Source organism: Prionailurus bengalensis, chromosome E1, assembly GCF_016509475.1.
Source record: "Prionailurus bengalensis isolate Pbe53 chromosome E1, Fcat_Pben_1.1_paternal_pri, whole genome shotgun sequence".
NCBI lineage: Eukaryota > Metazoa > Chordata > Mammalia > Carnivora > Felidae > Prionailurus > Prionailurus bengalensis.
In genome coordinates, this window is record NC_057347.1 from 60430703 (window position 1) to 60448679 (window position 17977).

General features: G+C 59.0%; 2 protein-coding genes across 2 annotated transcripts; one reads left to right on the plus strand and one right to left on the minus strand.

Annotated features, from left to right (window-relative positions):
* Positions 1 to 733: 733 nt before the first annotated feature.
* Positions 734 to 5844, minus strand: LOC122484698 (testis-expressed protein 19-like). The gene is given in 5 exon segments (XM_043582658.1): positions 734 to 2163; positions 2166 to 2442; positions 3017 to 3036; positions 5565 to 5710; positions 5792 to 5844. Coding segments are annotated over 5 exon segments (831 nt in total). The 3' UTR covers positions 734 to 1828.
* A 450-nt stretch (positions 5845 to 6294) lies between these two features.
* LOC122484699 (testis-expressed protein 19-like) lies at positions 6295 to 17078 on the plus strand. Its single transcript, XM_043582659.1, has 3 exons — positions 6295 to 6361; positions 8666 to 8778; positions 16028 to 17078. Exons 1-3 carry the CDS (start codon positions 6295 to 6297, stop codon positions 16640 to 16642), a joined length of 795 nt encoding a protein of 264 aa, XP_043438594.1. The 3' UTR covers positions 16643 to 17078.
* Positions 17079 to 17977: the final 899 nt, after the last annotated feature.

The window sequence follows — 17977 nt, forward strand, 5'->3', positions numbered from 1 at the left end:
TGTGGGCCCCGGAGGTATCCCCTGATGGCGCCCCTGGCAGGTCCAGCTGCGGGGTCCACGGCGGCCGCAAGGGATTGACCTGAGGGCCTCCCACATGGGTTTGGTGGCCTTCACTCCGGGAGCAGGGAGGTTGGCCACCTTTGCACAGGGTCCTCCCCAGGAGGAGCTGAGGGTCGGAACCTTCTAGCAATGCTCTCTGCAGGCTGGTCCTGCTCTTGCTTCAACACGAATGGATTGAACTGAAGTAAATATTTAAAACTGTCTGTAATCAAAAAGGTTGTTACTGGTTCAGCGCAGAAGACAGACTATGATGGGCTGGCTTCCTGGAGGCCAGTCGGCCAGAGGCTGGGGGAGGCCAGTCCAACACCACTCAGATTCACCCGGAATCCTAATCCTCGATGCGTGTACTACCCACCCCTCCCAGAGCAGAGGGACTGTGAGCCGGCCATGTGGTGCTGCCTCTGCCTGCCGGAATCTTCCAGCTGGGGAGCCTACAGCCCCAACTCCAAAGGCACCCAGAAGTCTCTGGAAAGAGCTGGCACAGAAACCAGGTGGAGTGCTGTGGGACCAGTGGAGGTGGGGGGACCCTCCGGGTTCCCATCGTCACTAAGGAGGAAGATGGAGACTTCCCCTGTGACTAGAGAAGTGATGTGGCCAGGATTGATCTGTCCCAGAGAAGGAGACGACACGGCGAAAAACAGGGGCTTTCTGAGGAAGAGCTCAGGACAAGAGCTTGATGCAAAACTCTTCTGACTTTATTTAGTTAACAAACGACACACAAAGAAATGGGTACTAAACGGTCAAACCGCATAGAATAGCCAACATCCGAAACCAGGCCTCTCCCAGCGCACACCAGCGTCCCCACTGCCGCGACAGGGTCTCCTGGAGCCCCAGAGACCGTCCGGGCGGAGGCAAGCACACATCCCCGTCGCCCCCACCTCCGCATGCTCCGGGGCGCGCGTGTCCCACTCGACACACCCCTGCGTGTGGCCAAGGGCGGGGCCGGGGTCCAGACGCGCACCCTGCACCCCACTTCACAAGCGGCGCGGCAGCAACCGTTCGCGAAGCGCGTCGCCAGGGCGTCGCGTTCCCGGCTCCGGCTCCATGGCATTTGGCGGAGGAGAACCTCTCTCCCGCTTACAGGCTTTTAAAAGGGTCCCTTCCACGGAGGCAGAGACGGTCCCGATCCTCAGTCCCGACGCAGCTCCCCATTCTTCATCCCCAGGCACCGGCCCCCCTATTCTTGGCCGGTGGCTCCCCTGGCTGTCGTGGGGAGGGGGCAGCCAGGACGACGGTGGCCACTTGGGCCTCGGGCCCTCCGTTCTGGGGCCCTCGGCCGAAGGGCTGGAAGCGGGCCAGCTCCCCCAGGGCCGAGGCTCCCACGGCAGCCAGGCTCCCCCCACTGGGCCCGCTGCTCCCGGGCTCGGGCTCGGTGGTGCCGGGATCCCACCCGTGGGAGGAGGAGGCCGGGGGCCCGGGTGATGCGGGGGTGGGGGGGGGGGCCGTCCCCCCCTCCCCCGCCCCCGCCCCGGCCCAGGGGAAAGAAGAGAGGATGGCGAGTCCCCTCTTCAGCAGGGCTGTGTCCGCAGGGACCAGCTCCTCGTCCCGCCCCGGAGGAGAGGACTCCAGAACGCGCAGCTTCCACCGGTGCAGGTCCTGCTTCTGGGGTGCGTCTTGGGGTCCCACCGCCCACACCTCATCGGGCTCCAGCAGCACTTTCCAGCACTTTCCAGGACTTTCCGCAGGACCCACCCCGGCGTCGTCGTCGTCGTCTTCCGGAGGTAGACGGCATCGCAGCAGCCCGCCACGGAGAGGCGCTGCGGGTCCCTTACCCAGGCCTCGGCCTCGGCCTGGGCCTCGGCCTCGGCGGGGTCCACGGCCCGCGTGGTGCCCCGCTCCAACACCGTGGGCTCCCCCGGGGGCAGGTCCACTCTGAGAAGCCCCTGCCACGGAGCAGGGGGCCTCGGCCAGTGTGCGCAGGCGGGGGCCCCCCGAGCCTCCAGGGGAGGCTCTGGGTCCAGCCAGCGTCCTCAGGGCCCTGGCCCCGGGGTGCTGCGTCCTGAGGCTCCAGCTCGGTGGGCGCGAAGTGGTGGTCCGGGCGCTCCTCCTCCGACCCCGGGGTGGGGGGTGGGGGGTGGGGGGGCAGCCCCCCACTCCACAGACCCCCTCCTGGGCGGGGCGACCCTGGCCCTGCCCCCAGCTCAGCCCCACCCCCGGGCCCCGGCGGGGGTCCGTGGGCTCAGGGTCCCAGTCTCCCTCCTCCCAGTCTTCCGACTCCAGCGAGTCTCTGAGCTCCAGGAAGGCAGCCTTGAAGCAAGCGAAGCAAATCCCCAGCTGGCCGCCATGTCGAAGCTGATACCTCCAGGACGCGCGGAGGTAGGACACGCCCTCGTCCCCGTACCGCACGCTGACCGGGCGGCACAGGGCCACGCTGCCTGCCTCCTACCGCGGTGGGCAGCGAGGGTGGGATGCGCCGGGCACTTCAGGTGGCCTGGCCCACAGGTGGGGGGAGGGGCGGGGGAGGAGCAGGAGGAGGAGGAGGAGGAGGAAGGCGAGGATCAGGAGGGGGACAGAAAGAAAGGGGTTTCTTGTGCAGGCACTTGGGGAGGGGAGGGGTGGGGTGGGCGAGCTGGGTCCCAGTCCAACAGAGACCTGCAGAGGTTGGGCAGGTTGGACTTCCGGAAGATTCTTCAGCTCCCGCGATGGCCCTATCCTCTGGGAAGCTGCAAAGGAGAGAGAGCAAGCGAGGTCGGGTGCCCCTTGCAGGCCGGCGGGAGGGGCACCGGGGGGAGCCGGGGCAGGGGGCCGATGGGTGGAGACCTGGCCCTTTCAGCCCTGCCCTGCCCAGGGCAGCTGCTCGCGAGGCCTGCGGGGCACACGGCCCCTCCCCCCCAGCCCCCCAGCCCCCCAGCCCCCCACCCCCCCAGTCGCCTTGCCCGGCAGCACCCGAGAGGACCTCAGGGAAACCGAGGGGATCTGATGGGAAACTGCCAGAAGCTGATGAAACTCAGAGCACCTGGTGGGAGCTGAGGGGACCTGAGGGAACATGGGGGAACCTGAGGGAAAGTGCCGGAAGCTGAGGGAACCTGAGGGGATCTGACAGACACTGAGAGAAGCTGATGGGATTTGACAGAAGATGAGAGGACCTGACAGAACCTGAGGGAATCTGAGGAAACCTGACAGAAGCTGAGAGAATCTGATGGGATTTGACAGAATCTGAGAAAACCTAAGACAGAACCTGATGGAAACTGCCAGATGCTGAGGGAACGTGGGGGAACCTGAGGGAAACTTCTGGAAGCTGGGGAAACCTGATGGGATCTGAGGAAACCTGAAAGAACCTGAGAAATCCCGAGAGAAACGGACAGAACCCGATGGAAACTGCCAGATGCTGAGGCAACCTGCCTGGAAGCTGAGGGAAACCTATGGAAACCGATGGAAGCTGAGAGAACCTGACAGAACCTGAGGGAAAGTGGTGGGATCTGAGGGAAACTGACAGAACCTGATGGATCCTGATGGAAGCTGAGGGAACGTGGGGGAACCTGAGGGAAACTGCTGGAAGCTGGGAGAACCTGATGGAAGCTGATGGACGCTGAGGATGGAATCTGATGGAATCTGAACGAACCTGAGGGAACCTGATAGAAGCTGAAAGAATCTGATGGAACCTGATGGAAACTCAGGGAACCACCCCCAGCCACCTCAGCCTCTCACCCCACCTCACCCCACCCCACCCCACCCCGTGGGCCCGTGTCCCCTGGACCCTCTCCTCGCCCGAGGGGCCCTCACCCTGCCTGGCACCTCCCTCCTACAGGCACCCCGCCCCCCCAGAAAGGAGGGAGGCAGTGCACCTGGGAGTATAAAGGGCCCTTTCCCATGATGCCCTGGGCTCATCTGCATATCTCCCATGAGCCTCGGCCCACCAGCAACTGAAAGTGCGGAGTCACCCACCTCCCTCCCAGGAGCCCCGTGCGGCCCCCAGGCGGGGCAGGCTGTCCCCCTCTGGCCCCCCCAGCACCGCCGGGGCTCCGCGTGTGTGTGTGTGTGTGTGTGTGTGTGTGTGTGTACGTGTGTGTATGTGTATGTGCTCTGGCCCATAGAACTCTTCTCGTCCTTTCCGTCTGAGGGTTTCTGGAACTGGGCAGGTGGACGCTTCTCTGATGGCCCTTGTCCCTTCGTGGGTGACCTGCCGGCTCCGGGTCCTGTCCCGTGGTTTAAAGTGGGTTTTTTCTAGTTGTCTCTTGATTAAAGGTTTTTTATGAATTCCAGAAAATGTTCAATTCTCAATTATTTACATTTGAAACACATTTCCCACTTTTGTGCTTTATCTCCCTTTGTTTAGACTCTGTGGATGAGGTCGAATGTGTCAATCTCTTCCTCGAGAAAAGATCTTTTTAGAAAAAATTTATTATTATTATTTAATGTTTATTTATTTTTGAGAGAGAGAGAGGGAGACACAGAATGAGAAGCAGGCTCCAGGCTCTGAGCTGTCAGCCCAGAACCCGACGCGGGGCTCGAACTCATGAACCGTGAGATCATAACCTGAGCTGAAGTGGGACTTTTAACCACCTGAGCCCCCCAGGCACCCTCTATCTTTTTGGTCAGAATCTTTAGTTCACCAGACCATAATATCAGTTTCTTACATTTTCACCTTATTCTTTCACTTTTTTGCTTGTGTCCTTTGCCTCATAACTTTTTATTTAAATGTCCTTTGTAAAAAATGTAACACAAGAGTATAGCTACATGGCTGTTTAAATAATTTACCAAATAATCAGGTCATTCAGCCCTCCCTTCCAAACTTCCAACCAGTGTGTCCAACTGCACCTGGCACGTCCCCCAGGACATCTGATGAGTGTCCCTGATGAACAAATGCGCAGCTGGGCCTGGACGGGGCAGCGCCTGGAAGAGAAGACACAAGCTGCTTCTGTCATTGGGTGACAGCAAAGTTCCTTGGATCAGTGTTTCTTGAATTTTGCTGCAAGTCAAATTGTCTTGGATGTTTGAGAAGTCCCCGTGTCCATGTCACACCATGTGGTGGACCCCCCAAGGTGACCCCCGGTCAGTCATGCCCTCCCTGTGATTGAAAGTGGAAACTGTGACTTGTTTCTTACCAATAGAAGGGGCAGAGTTGACGGATGTCACCCCCTCGATTGCATTATTTTACATGTACGTACATGATTGTACACGTGTACGTATTATGCACGATTAGGTTATGTGATTGCATCATATGCACACATTGTATACACACGTACACTATCATATATTGATATTTATACTTACACACCTCATGTATGTGTGCGCACACGTGACCGCACACATGCACGTATGTGTGCCCCAAATCGACTTGTTCCCGTCTCCCCTCTGACGGAGGGGGCAACGGCCATGCTGTACTGTGGGTGGGGGGTGGAGCCTTTGGTCAGTGGGAGGGGCAGGCGGCTGCCTCGGGAGAGTGGGTGGGGGGACCTGCCACGACCTGCAGGGATGCAGCGCCCCCCTTTCCGGCCCCTCCCAGGCTGGCGCGCTAATGAACCAGAGCGGCCCTCCTGGCGAATCCTCACCTGTCTGCTAACCTAGCAAGCCGTCAGCGCCCTGGCGTCGCTTCTGCTGCTGATACACGCCTTTATCGACGCCTCTGTCACGATGTGTGATCCCTTTGTTCTCTAGCTCCCCTCCCGGCCAATAATCCAGAGCGTACGACGGAGCCTGACTCAGGTCTCTATTTGACACAGAGAGAAGAAACTCAGGGCACAAAATGAAACAATTTGGGGAGACATTTTTCCATTTCCCTTCTCAGTACCCAGGGTTATCAAGCTTCTGCTCCGCCAGGGACATCTTTGTGGCAGAGGCCATGCCTCCACCCCTCCCCCGCAGCCCCGCTCCCCTCCAGCAGATGAGCAGTGCTGAGGACTGGGGGGCCGTGCCTGCAAGCGTGGCCCTGTGCCCCCTCTGTGAGGACCGGCAGACCGGGCATCTGAACCCTGGCGGGTTGGAACCACCACCCACGTGTCTAGTCCCTCTTGGCTACCTCACGCTGGGTCTCCCTTAGAATGTGGACCCTCCAGGGCAGGGCCGGGTCCCACCCTCCACACTTCCAGACCCAGGGGCTGACGCTGGGTAGACGTCCCCACCTCCTTTCCCGGGTCTGCTGCCGCCCAAAGCCCTTTGGGAGAAGACTCGACAGCCCCTGGAATCTGCCTCAAGTTCCTTCATGTCAAGCCTCGGGAGTGCATGGTGCTCCCGCATAGCCAAGGCCACCATGTCCACCCAGACCCCACGTAGCTACGCGGGTTTCCATCAGCCATGCCACTTCCCGGCAGTGGAGGCTCCGTGCCCAGCCAGCGCAGCCCCGAGAGGGACCAGATTCAGGGTGAACGTCTCTGCAAGGAGGGAGCACCGTGTCTTCCCCAAGCCCCCACATGACCGCCTCCTTGTGTGCTGTCCGCCTGCCCAGCCCTGGTCACACTCTGTCTGGGAGGCACCTGTGCCCCTGGATGGAGAGGGGGGTGCACTGGAAACAGGGCATCCCCCAGGTCCCCCAGCCAGAGACACGATCATCCTACGTGAGCCGAACAGATAACCACAGACAGATTTATTCCCTTACAGTTCTGCACGTCTGAATTCTGAAGACTGCAGGGCTGGCTCTTTCTGGAATCTTCAGGGACAATCCCCTCTCTTGTCTTTTCCAGCTTCAGGAGGGCATGCACACGTCGGCTCACGGCCCCTTCCTCCATCCCCAGGCCAGCAGCACAGAGCCCTCTCTCCTGGCTGACCTCTATTTCTGTCCTCTCACCTTCTCTCTCTGACTCCGACCCCCTACCTCTCTCGTAGGGACCCTTGAGATGCCATTAAGCCCACTTGAATCCAAGCTAACCCCACCCCCACCCCGCCTCAAGGTCCCTAACTTGATCACACCTGGAAAGTGTCTGTAGCCGGGTAGGTGATATACACCCAGGTTATGATATTAGGACATGGACATCTTTGGGGACGTCATCCAGCTGACTTCAGACCCGGCCCGTGCTCTCGATGGCCCTTGACCCGCTCTGGAGTTTTCGGGAAGAGCCTTTCTTCTCTCACTACACGTGGGAAGTGCCTGGGCTTTTGGACTCCAGCTTCTCGCATGTGTCTATAGGCCCTCAGTCTGTGAGGCTGGGCTTGCCGCCCCTGACACCAAGGCCTAGAAAGATCCCGCAGGCCTATTTGACCCGGAGGAGGAAAACGGGATGAGGACTTTGGGCTGAGGGAAACAGCTTCTCAAAATCGCAAAACTGGATTCTGCAACAGCTGCCCAGAGGCCAGCGCAAGCCTCCCAAAGCTCAAAACCGGGTCGGCCCGGCCTTCCCAAGCGCTTTGAATTTCTGGATAGACAGAGAAGTAAAGTTGGACCACTAAGGTGTTACCAACAGCTTACTTTTACAGCCAAGGCATCTTTCCATAAAAGACATTTTTCACACCGGAGGTAAAAAGTCCATACTTCCTGACAAAAGGATCTGAAATCGAATAAATTTCACTCCATGAAAAACTCCCTCCTACTTTTTCATTAGGCTTCAGAGCAAGGGGACTCCCTGGCCTGCAGTTGCCCCAGAGGCCTTCTGAGTAGCCAAGACGAAAACGGTAGGGCACAGGAAGGAAAGAACTTACGCGTGGATTAGAAAGAACCCGTAAAAACGGAAATGGACGATCCAGATCCGAAGCTCAGAACCTTCTGTCAGGCTGTAACACATGTAATACGGATTGGACACCGCAGAAGACAGCCCCGGTGAAACGGAACAGCGTCAATCTCCAAGTCCAAGCATGAAAGGAAGAGGGAGAAAACAGGACTGAGCATGGGGACAGAGGCACTCCGGCCGGAGCCCTACAATGGAGGGGCTATCCCTGGGCGGAGTGCCTGAGGGCGGGGTCTTGAGGACAAGAGACAGGCTGCCCATTGTCCACCCTGGGCTGCTCTGGATGCAGGAGCAAGTCCAGAATAGTCCATCTCCAAGGTCAGGGGAGGCCAGAGCACGTTTGCGGAAGGAAAGTGTCACCCAGATGGCGGGACCCTGGCTCTGGGCCAGGTCATTTTCCCCTCCCAAGTGAGTGTCCAGGTTACTGTCACCCACCCTGATGACAACCCGCCACCCTGAGGGGCTGTGGCCTCTGGAAGGCGCCCCCTGGAGCTGGTTCCTCTTCACCGAACCTCGTTTGCCACTGAATTTAGCAATGCAGTGGGAATGAGTTCCCTTGGGAAAATCGTGGTTCCCCTGCACGACCCCGTATAATCATGCTCATTATTATTATGTGTGGAGCAAGGCTTTACAGTCACTTTTAATGAGAAATGTGACATTTTTCTGGTTAATTCTCAAAGTGAATCACAGGCACGCAGAGTTGCTTTTGCACAGAGCACAATAGACTTAGGGCGTGGGGCCCCACAACTCCTGAGGGCAGCAACAGCCCCAAATTCCCATTTCTCGCAGGAGCCCTGGCCCCGTGCCCTTGCCCCTGACTCTGGACTGAGCAGTGAGCCTCTCAGGTCCAGGCTGAGTCACCACGCAGAAGAGGAAGGTTCTCGGTGTCCCCCACCGACAAGGGCTGCCCCTGGCCACCAGCACCTTCGGGCCCCTCCCTACCTTCCTCTCCCCACGCCTGGCTCCTGTTGCCCAGCCCCTTCCCCACTGTCTGCGGGTCTGTCCAGCAAGCACGCTGGCTGTGCGCCTGTCCTTTCCTCGTGGTGCAAATGGAGAGAGGGCCGTGGGCTGTGTGGCCTGTGACTCTGCAGGACGTCCTGACCAGGAGATGGGAGCCAAGGTGGGTCCTAGAAGGGCAGGGAGCTGACTGACTTCTTTGAGGTTCTAATCCCCTCATTCTCAGGTGTCCACAGGCACTTGAAGCCCACCCCTCTCCAGAAAATACCCTCGGAAGCCACAGCATATGGGGACAGCCCAGGTTCTCATCCCCCACTTGAGGCTTTGCGTCCTTCCCAGCCCAGCATCTTGTTCCCCCCTACACACAGCGAGGAAGAGCATCCCATGGGCCCTATCTGCAGGCTGATGCGACATTTCTGTATTGTCACCCAGGGGTGATGAGCTTGGGGGTCTCAGGAGAGGGGCATAGGCCTGGCTCTCCTCCCTGGATGCCAGTCCTGTGTCTCCAGTACATTCCTCCCCTGAACACCAGGCAGTGAGACTCCTGCCTCACAGGGCTGCGGGGATGCCGTGGTCACACCCCAGGGGGAGGGACTGAGGCTGGGGAGAGGCCTCCACGTGTGCCCCATGGCTCTGTTTGGACGTTGCCAACAAGAAGCCACGGCGAAGGCGGGCCCTTTTACAAGTGAGTCTCAGGGCCCCTTCTCCTCCCAGCACTGCCCTCGGGGGGACTTGTCATAAAGTCATCTTCTCGAGGGGCTAAGAGAGGTCAACTTTCAGAGCAAATGTTTCCTTTCTCTCTTGTCCTCGCCATCTTCATGCCCCCGGGAACATCTCCTTCAACAGAAGGCTTAGGAAAGCTAGGCCATCCCCCATTGTGGCCCGTGGCTTCTCTCCACAAGCCAGCGCGGCTCTGAGGGGTCCCAGGAATGCTCCGGAAGAAAGGAGCTCCCGGCTCCCCAGGGAGACCATCCGTGCACATTTGCTGGGAGAGACAGTGGCTGAGGACAGAAGGAAGAGCTCAGCCGGTTTCCAGCAGGTTCTTGTCTGCCGGGATGAGGCCCCACGCCCAGTCCTCCTGCCTCCCGCCTCCCGCACACAACGCCATCCGCAGGGATCCCGGCACCGACTCCCCACGCGCCACCCCGGGGTCCCGCAGCCCAAGCTCTCGCTGAGATGTGGCTCAACAGCAGCACCTTTTAACCGTGGGATTTCCTCATTCCAGTGAAACACAGAACCTTCGGCCCCAGAAGGCACACTGGCAGGCAGACCTGGTCCGGAAGGGCCGGCGCTTTCCCCATCGTGGAGGTCCCACGGCAACGCCACGGCAAACCTGGGACACGAGAGCCAAGGGGCCGTTCCCACCGGGACTTACTGTCACTCATCCATCCGTTGTGCCCCGTCGTCCCTCTGGCAAATGTCCGCCGAGCGCTCATCCTAGGTTGGGGAATTTAGTGGTTAAAGAAAAAAGACCGTTCCCTGCTCTGGAGGCTGCATTTCCATGGGAGAGATGGACAGTAGTCTCCTGGGTAGACAAGGACCATAATTTCAGACGGGAGCGAGTAGGACGAAGAAAATCAAACAGGGACGGCAGGGAGAGTGGAGCCTCGCTGCAGAACGCACTGTGGGTGGGGCGAGGAGCAACTCTTATGACGGGCGCCCCCAGGAAGCCTCCCGGGCTTGCGCTGCCCAAACACCGGAAAGGGCAAAAGGCAGGTTTCGGGGAAGAGAGTCCTTTGCAGTCAAACCTGTAAAGAGTGGCGGCTGGAGGCAGAAGGTGACTGGGCCCCTGACAGGAGAGCGGGCAGCTGGATGGGGAGCGGGCCAACAAGGAGCCATCTTCAGAACAGACGGGGAAACAGAGGCAGCCGAACTATTTGGTTCTGTAAACTCAGAATGATAAGACGAAACCAAATGAAGACAATTAGTTGTATGCACCGTGTGCACATGACATGGACGTCAAATCCAAGACACTGCGCTGATGGCAGACTTATTACAGCACTAAACTTAATGTCCCCATAGAAGCACGTGCCTCTGACAGAGACTGGAATACGGGCTGGAGACGCCCACTCACGTGTGACCCGGGGCGCCCCAGGCGAGTGCAGGGGCAGAGACACTACTGGCTCTGAGAGCTATCTTACAGAGAACTCGCGACCCTTACTCATTTTCACGGCTTACTGGGAGTCATTAGCCTTGTCGCTCAGAGAATTATTATTTGTCCTTGTCTTCGTGCCTTTCTGTTCCTTTGGAAACACAACTCTCACTTTATGGGGCAAGTCAGTAAAAAAATTGGAAATCAACGGGCAACTTTGAGAGCGCATCTGTCCTCCACGGCCACGGGGGTCCCATCTCCGTGCCCGCGTCGCGTGCCCGTCCCGTGGAGGCGGGGGCCCTCCTTCCCGTCAGCAGGCAGGGTCTCCCTGAAGACTCTCTACAGTGAAGCTCTGCCTCTCCTGGCTTAGTGCCCGTGAGGAGGAATGAAAGAGAAGCCAGTAGAAACTTCTGCATCTCGGCGGAGCTGAGGGCGGCCTTTCCTTGCCGTGGAACAGCAACCGTGCAAACGTTGGCTCAGACCCCAAGTACTCGGTTCCATCAACATGTGCAGCCTTTCCGTCTCAGTGATGATTACAATAACAGTTTCCAAGAAGGTTTTCTTCGGTGAATCACTTGATTATTTAAACACGCTTTCCTTTCTTATTAGGGCCTGACTCCAACTGGGTCACCTGCCCTCAGATCCAAGCCCGTGTGGGCTTATAGGCTTTTTGGGTCAGGTGGTTTCTCTGGGCACAACCGGCCGTGCTCAGGTCAGATTCCCGGACACGCTGGCGGGGTCTGTGCCCGGGAAAGGCGCCAGGCCAGGTTGGCTCCGAACCCATCCAGGGGATGCGGTGCCTGGGAATGAAGTAGGTCAGCAACACTTTGATGGTCATCCCGAGGACGGAGGTCACCAAGCCAGCCAAGAAGCGGGAATGTGTCCACCCCACAAACATCTCTGGAATGTTCTCTAAGCCTTGGAAGCTGCACAGTCCTCTCGGATGAGACACAGACAAGCACCGTAGCAGGCTCAAAGGCACACCGGGCTTTGGCCTCTTTCGTCTCAAGGGCCTCGGCCCTTGGGGCAGCGGGGGGCTCTTAAGCTTGACCAGAGAGGTCATCCCGGCCCTCTTCTAGTCTGACAAGCCTTGGCCACACTCACTCTTTTGGGCTTCTCAACCTTCACCCTTGTCCGTAGAGCTTACGTGTCCTGGGCCTATGGACACGGCGCTTTGGAACGCGGGAAGCTCTGGGGCCGGGGTCTGGTCCTTGCTGGCCTCCAGGTCGTGGCTTTGGTTAGGAACATGAGGCGGGTCCAGTCACACACTATGCAGTTTGTGGCAGGTCACGGTAAGCTGCCTTAGTCGCAGGGTGGTGTGACTTGGGGGTTGGGTGGGCCATGGGTATTCGGGGATCGTGCAGAGCCTGGCTTGGGCATCAGTAAGGCTAAGCCAGGGGAGGGTGGAGGGTTAATGACCCGATATCTGTGAAAACTTCTAAGTTCACCCAGGTGTCTAGGCACCGGTTCTTGAATTGTACAGCATATTGGAAACATCTGGAGAACTTAAGAGACACTGATGCCTGGGGCCCATGTGAGAATTCTGATAGAACCATATGCACAAATGTTAGTTTTCTGTTGCTTCATAACAAATGACCAAGCTTATTGGCTTAACAGAGCACACATGTACTTTCTTCCGGTTTCCATGGACTGGGAGTTGGGATTTGCCTTGGCTGGGCCCTCGCTCAGGGTCTCACACAGGTGCAACCCAAGTGTCGCATGGATTGTGCTCTCAGCTGACAGAAGTCCTATCCTGTGGTTGTAGGACTAAGGGCCTCGGCTTTCCTGGCTGTCAGCTGGGTGCGCTTTCAGATCCCAGAGCCTGGCCACAGCTCCCTGCTTGGCTGTTTCCCTCTTGAAGCCCGGGAGGAGACAGCAAGAGCTGGCTTGGGGTCTTATGTAAATTCATAGTAGTGTCATTGCAGTCGGGACACCCCTCTGCCACATAATGTGACTTCATCAGGCAGCAGCACCCACCCTCAGTACCGCTTCTCGGTTGGAGGGAAGTCGTAGGCTCCCTCCAATCACAGGGAGGGTGTGGCCTCTGGGGGTCACCTCGGGCCTGTCTGCTACATGCTGTGACGTGAGTTCCCAGGAAAACCTTAATGTGCAGCAAGTTTTGAGAACCGCAGACCCCAGGAACTTTGCAGCCGTGTTCCAGAGGCTGGCTGTGTCTTCTCCAGGTTCACCAATTATGACAAATGTACGACCGGTGCCGATGCTGACAGTGGGGAGGCTACACACGTGAGGGGCAGGGTGCATAGAGGAACTATGTACCTTCTGTCCAATTTTGCTGTGAACCCAAAATGCTCTAAAGATAAAGTCTATGTTCAAAACAGAAAGTGTTCAGAGAATCTTTATTTTATTTTATTTTTTATTTCTTTTTGATTTTTTAATGTTTATTTTTTCAGAGAAAGAGAGAGAGCGAGCATGAGTGGGGGAGGGGTAGAGAGAGGGGGAGACACAGAATCCGAAGCAGGCTCCAGCCCCCAAGCTGCCAACACAGAGCCCAACATGGGGCTTGAACCCACGAACCGTGAGATCATGACCCGAGCGGAAGTTGGATGCCCAACCGACTAAGCCACGCAGGTGCCCCAGAGAATCTTTATTTTATTTTTTAAAAATTTTTATTTATTTTTGACAGAGAGACAGAGCATGAGCAGGGGAGGGGCAGAGAGAGGGGGAGACACAGAATCTGAAACAGGCTCCAGGTTCCCAGCTGTCAGCACAGAGCCTGACGTGGGACTCAAATCCACGAACTGTGAGATCATGACCTGAGCCCAAGTGGGATGCTCAGCCCACTAAGCCACCCAGGCGCCCAAAGAATCTTTATTTTAAAAGTGAAAAGATGGGGCGCCTGGGTACCTCGACTTTGGCTCAGGTCATGATCTCACGGTTCGTGTATCGGGCTCTGTGTTGTCAGCTCGGAGCCTGGAGCCTGCTTCAGATTCTGTGTCTCCCTCTCTCTGCCCCTCCCCCACTCATGCTCTGTCTCTGTCTCTCTCTCTCAAAAATAAATAAAAACCATAAATTAATAAAAAATCAAAATAAATAAATAAATAAATACAAGTGAAAAGAAGAGCCAGACTAGGGGAAATGTGTTTCAAATGTAAATAATTGAGAATTGAACATTTTCTGGAATTCATAAAAAACCTTTAATCAAGAGACAACTAGAAAAAACCCACTTTAAACCACGGGACAGGACCCGGGGCCGGCAGGTCACCCACGAAGGGACAAGGGCCATCAGAGAAGCGTCCACCTGCCCAGTTCCAGAAACCCTCAGACGGAAAGGACGAGAAGAGTTCTATGGGCCAGAGCACATACACATACACACACGTAGACACACACACACACACACACACACACACACACACACGCGCGCGCGCGTGGAGCCCCGGCGGTGCTGGGGGGGCCAGAGGGGGACAGCCTGCCCCGCCTGGGGGCCGCACGGGGCTCCTGGGAGGGAGGTGGGTGACTCCGCACTTTCAGTTGCTGGTGGGCCGAGGCTCATGGGAGATATGCAGATGAGCCCAGGGCATCATGGGAAAGGGCCCTTTATACTCCCAGGTGCACTGCCTCCCTCCTTTCTGGGGGGGCGGGGTGCCTGTAGGAGGGAGGTGCCAGGCAGGGTGAGGGCCCCTCGGGCGAGGAGAGGGTCCAGGGGACACGGGCCCACGGGGTGGGGTGGGATGGGGTGAGGTGAGGTGAGAGGCTGAGGTGGCTGGGGGTGGTTCCCTGAGTTTCCATCAGGTTCCATCAGATTCTTTCAGCTTCTATCAGGTTCCCTCAGGTTCGTTCAGATTCCATCAGATTCCATCCTCAGCGTCCATCAGCTTCCATCAGGTTCTCCCAGCTTCCAGCAGTTTCCCTCAGGTTCCCCCACGTTCCCTCAGCTTCCATCAGGATCCATCAGGTTCTGTCAGTTTCCCTCAGATCCCACCACTTTCCCTCAGGTTCTGTCAGGTTCTCTCAGCTTCCATCGGTTTCCATAGGTTTCCCTCAGCTTCCAGGCAGGTTGCCTCAGCATCTGGCAGTTTCCATCGGGTTCTGTCCGTTTCTCTCGGGATTTCTCAGGTTCTTTCAGGTTTCCTCAGATCCCATCAGGTTTCCCCAGCTTCCAGAAGTTTCCCTCAGGTTCCCCCACGTTCCCTCAGCATCTGGCAGTTTCCATCAGGTTCTGTCTTAGGTTTTCTCAGATTCTGTCAAATCCCATCAGCTTCTCTCAGCTTCTGTCAGGTTTCCTCAGATTCCATCAGGTTCTGTCTTAGGTTTTCTCATCTTCTGTCAAATCCCATCAGCTTCTCTCAGTGTCTGTCAGATCCCCTCAGGTTCCCTCAGCTTCTAGCAGTTTCCCTCAGGTTCCCCAAAGTTCCCTCAGCTCCCATCAGGATCCCTCGGGTTTTCTCAGATTCTGTCAGGTTCCCTCAGGTCCTGTCAGGTTCTCTCAGCTTCCATAAGTTTCCCTCAGCTTCCAGGCAGGTTGCCTCAGCATCAGGCAGTTTCCACCAGGTTCTGTCAGTTTGTCTCAAGTTTTCTCGGATTCCTTCAGGATCCATCAGTTTCTCTCGGCTACTGACTGTCAGGTTTCCTCGGGTTCCCTCAGGTTCTGTCAGGTCCTCTCATCTTCTGTCAAATCCCATCAGCTTCTCTCAGTGTCTGTCAGATCCCCTCAGGTTCCCTCAGCTTCCGGCACTTTCCCTCAGGTTCCCCCATGTTCCCTCAGGTCCCCTCAGCTCCCACCAGGTGCTCTGAGTTTCATCAGCTTCTGGCAGTTTCCCATCAGATCCCCTCGGTTTCCCTGAGGTCCTCTCGGGTGCTGCCGGGCAAGGCGACTGGGGGGGTGGGGGGCTGGGGGGGAGGGGGGCTGGGGGGCTGGGGGGGAGGGGCCGTGTGCCCCGCAGGCCTCGCGAGCAGCTGCCCTGGGCAGGGCAGGGCTGAAAGGGCCAGGTCTCCACCCATCGGCCCCCTGCCCCGGCTCCCCCCGGTGCCCCTCCCGCCGGCCTGCAAGGGGCACCCGACCTCGCTTGCTCTCTCTCCTTTGCAGCTTCCCAGAGGATAGGGCCATCGCGGGAGCTGAAGAATCTTCCGGAAGTCCAACCTGCCCAACCTCTGCAGGTCTCTGTTGGACTGGGACCCAGCTCGCCCACCCCACCCCTCCCCAAGTGCCTGCACAAGAAACCCCTTTCTTTCTGTCCCCCTCCTGATCCTCGCCTTCCTCCTCCTCCTCCTCCTGCTCCTCCTCCCCCGCCCCTCCCCCCACCTGTGGGCCAGGCCACCTGAAGTGCCCGGCGCGTCCCACCCTCGCTGCCCACCGCGGTAGGAGGCAGGCAGCGTGGCCCTGTGCCGCCCGGTCAGCGTGCGGTACGGGGACGAGGGCGTGTCCTACCTCCGCGCGTCCTGGAGGTATCAGCTTCGACATGGCGGCCAGCTGGGGATTTGCTTCGCTTGCTTCAAGGCTGCCTTCCTGGAGCTCAGAGACTCGCTGGAGTCGGAAGACTGGGAGGAGGGAGACTGGGACCCTGAGCCCACGGACCCCCGCCGGGGCCCGGGGGTGGGGCTGAGCTGGGGGCAGGGCCAGGGTCGCCCCGCCCAGGAGGGGGTCTGTGGAGTGGGGGGCGGCCCCCCCCACCCCCCACCCCCCACCCCGGGGTCGGAGGAGGAGCGCCCGGACCACCACTTCGCGCCCACCGAGCTGGAGCCTCAGGACGCAGCACCCCGGGGCCAGGGCCCTGAGGACGCTGGCTGGACCCAGAGCCTCCCCTGGAGGCTCGGGGGGCCCCCGCCTGCGCACACTGGCCGAGGCCCCCTCCTCCGTGGCAGGGGCTTCTCAGAGTGGACCTGCCCCCGGGGGAGCCCACGGTGTTGGAGCGGGGCACCACGCGGGCCGTGGACCCCGCCGAGGCCGAGGCCCAGGCCGAGGCCGAGGCCTGGGTAAGGGACCCGCAGCGCCTCTCCGTGGCGGGCTGCTGCGATGCCGTCTACCTCCGGAAGACGACGACGACGACGACGACGCCGGGGTGGGTCCTGCGGAAAGTCCTGGAAAGTGCTGGAAAGTGCTGCTGGAGCCCGATGAGGTGTGGGCGGTGGGACCCCAAGACGCACCCCAGAAGCAGGACCTGCACCGGTGGAAGCTGCGCGTTCTGGAGTCCTCTCCTCCGGGGCGGGACGAGGAGCTGGTCCCTGCGGACACAGCCCTGCTGAAGAGGGGACTCGCCATCCTCTCTTCTTCCCCCTGGGCCGGGGCGGGGGCGGGGGAGGGGGGGACGGCCCCCCCCCTCCCCCCCGCATCACCCGGGCCCCCGGCCTCCTCCTCCCACGGGTGGGATCCCGGCACCACCGAGCCCGAGCCCGGGAGCAGCGGGCCCAGTGGGGGGAGCCTCGGCCCTGGGGGAGCTGGCCCGCTTCCAGCCCTTCGGCCGAGGGCCCCAGAACGGAGGGCCCGAGGCCCAAGTGGCCACCGTCGTCCTGGCTGCCCCCTCCCCACGACAGCCAGGGGAGCCACCGGCCAAGAATAGGGGGGCCGGTGCCTGGGGACGAAGAATGGGGAGCTGCGTCGGGACTGAGGATCGGGACCGTCTCTGCCTCCGTGGAAGGGACCCTTTTAAAAGCCTGTAAGCGGGAGAGAGGTTCTCCTCCGCCAAATGCCATGGAGCCGGAGCCGGGAACGCGACGCCCTGGCGACGCGCTTCGCGAACGGTTGCTGCCGCGCCGCTTGTGAAGTGGGGTGCAGGGTGCGCGTCTGGACCCCGGCCCCGCCCCTGGCCACACGCAGGGGTGTGTCGAGTGGGACACGCGCGCCCCGGAGCATGCGGAGGTGGGGGCGACGGGGATGTGTGCTTGCCTCCGCCCGGACGGTCTCTGGGGCTCCAGGAGACCCTGTCGCGGCAGTGGGGACGCTGGTGTGCGCTGGGAGAGGCCTGGTTTCGGATGTTGGCTATTCTATGCGGTTTGACGGTTTAGTACCCATTTCTTTGTGTGTCGTTTGTTAACTAAATAAAGTCAGAAGAGTTTTGCATCAAGCCGTGGGCTGAGTCATCTTTCAGTTAGTCCTTGTTGATAGGCTTTGTCATCTCAGTGCTTTGGATGAGTCCTTGGCAGGTTTCGATCTCCCAGAGTAGGAGACAGAAGTGGGACAGCACAGGGCAGGTGAGTCAAGTTCGGCTCCTGGTAAGAGTTTGGTTCCCTGGTGCTTCTCACGTTATTTATAAGCAAACACATGCACACTGAAAATAAAGGGGCGTGTTTGAACAATAATGGCTATGGCAGGGGC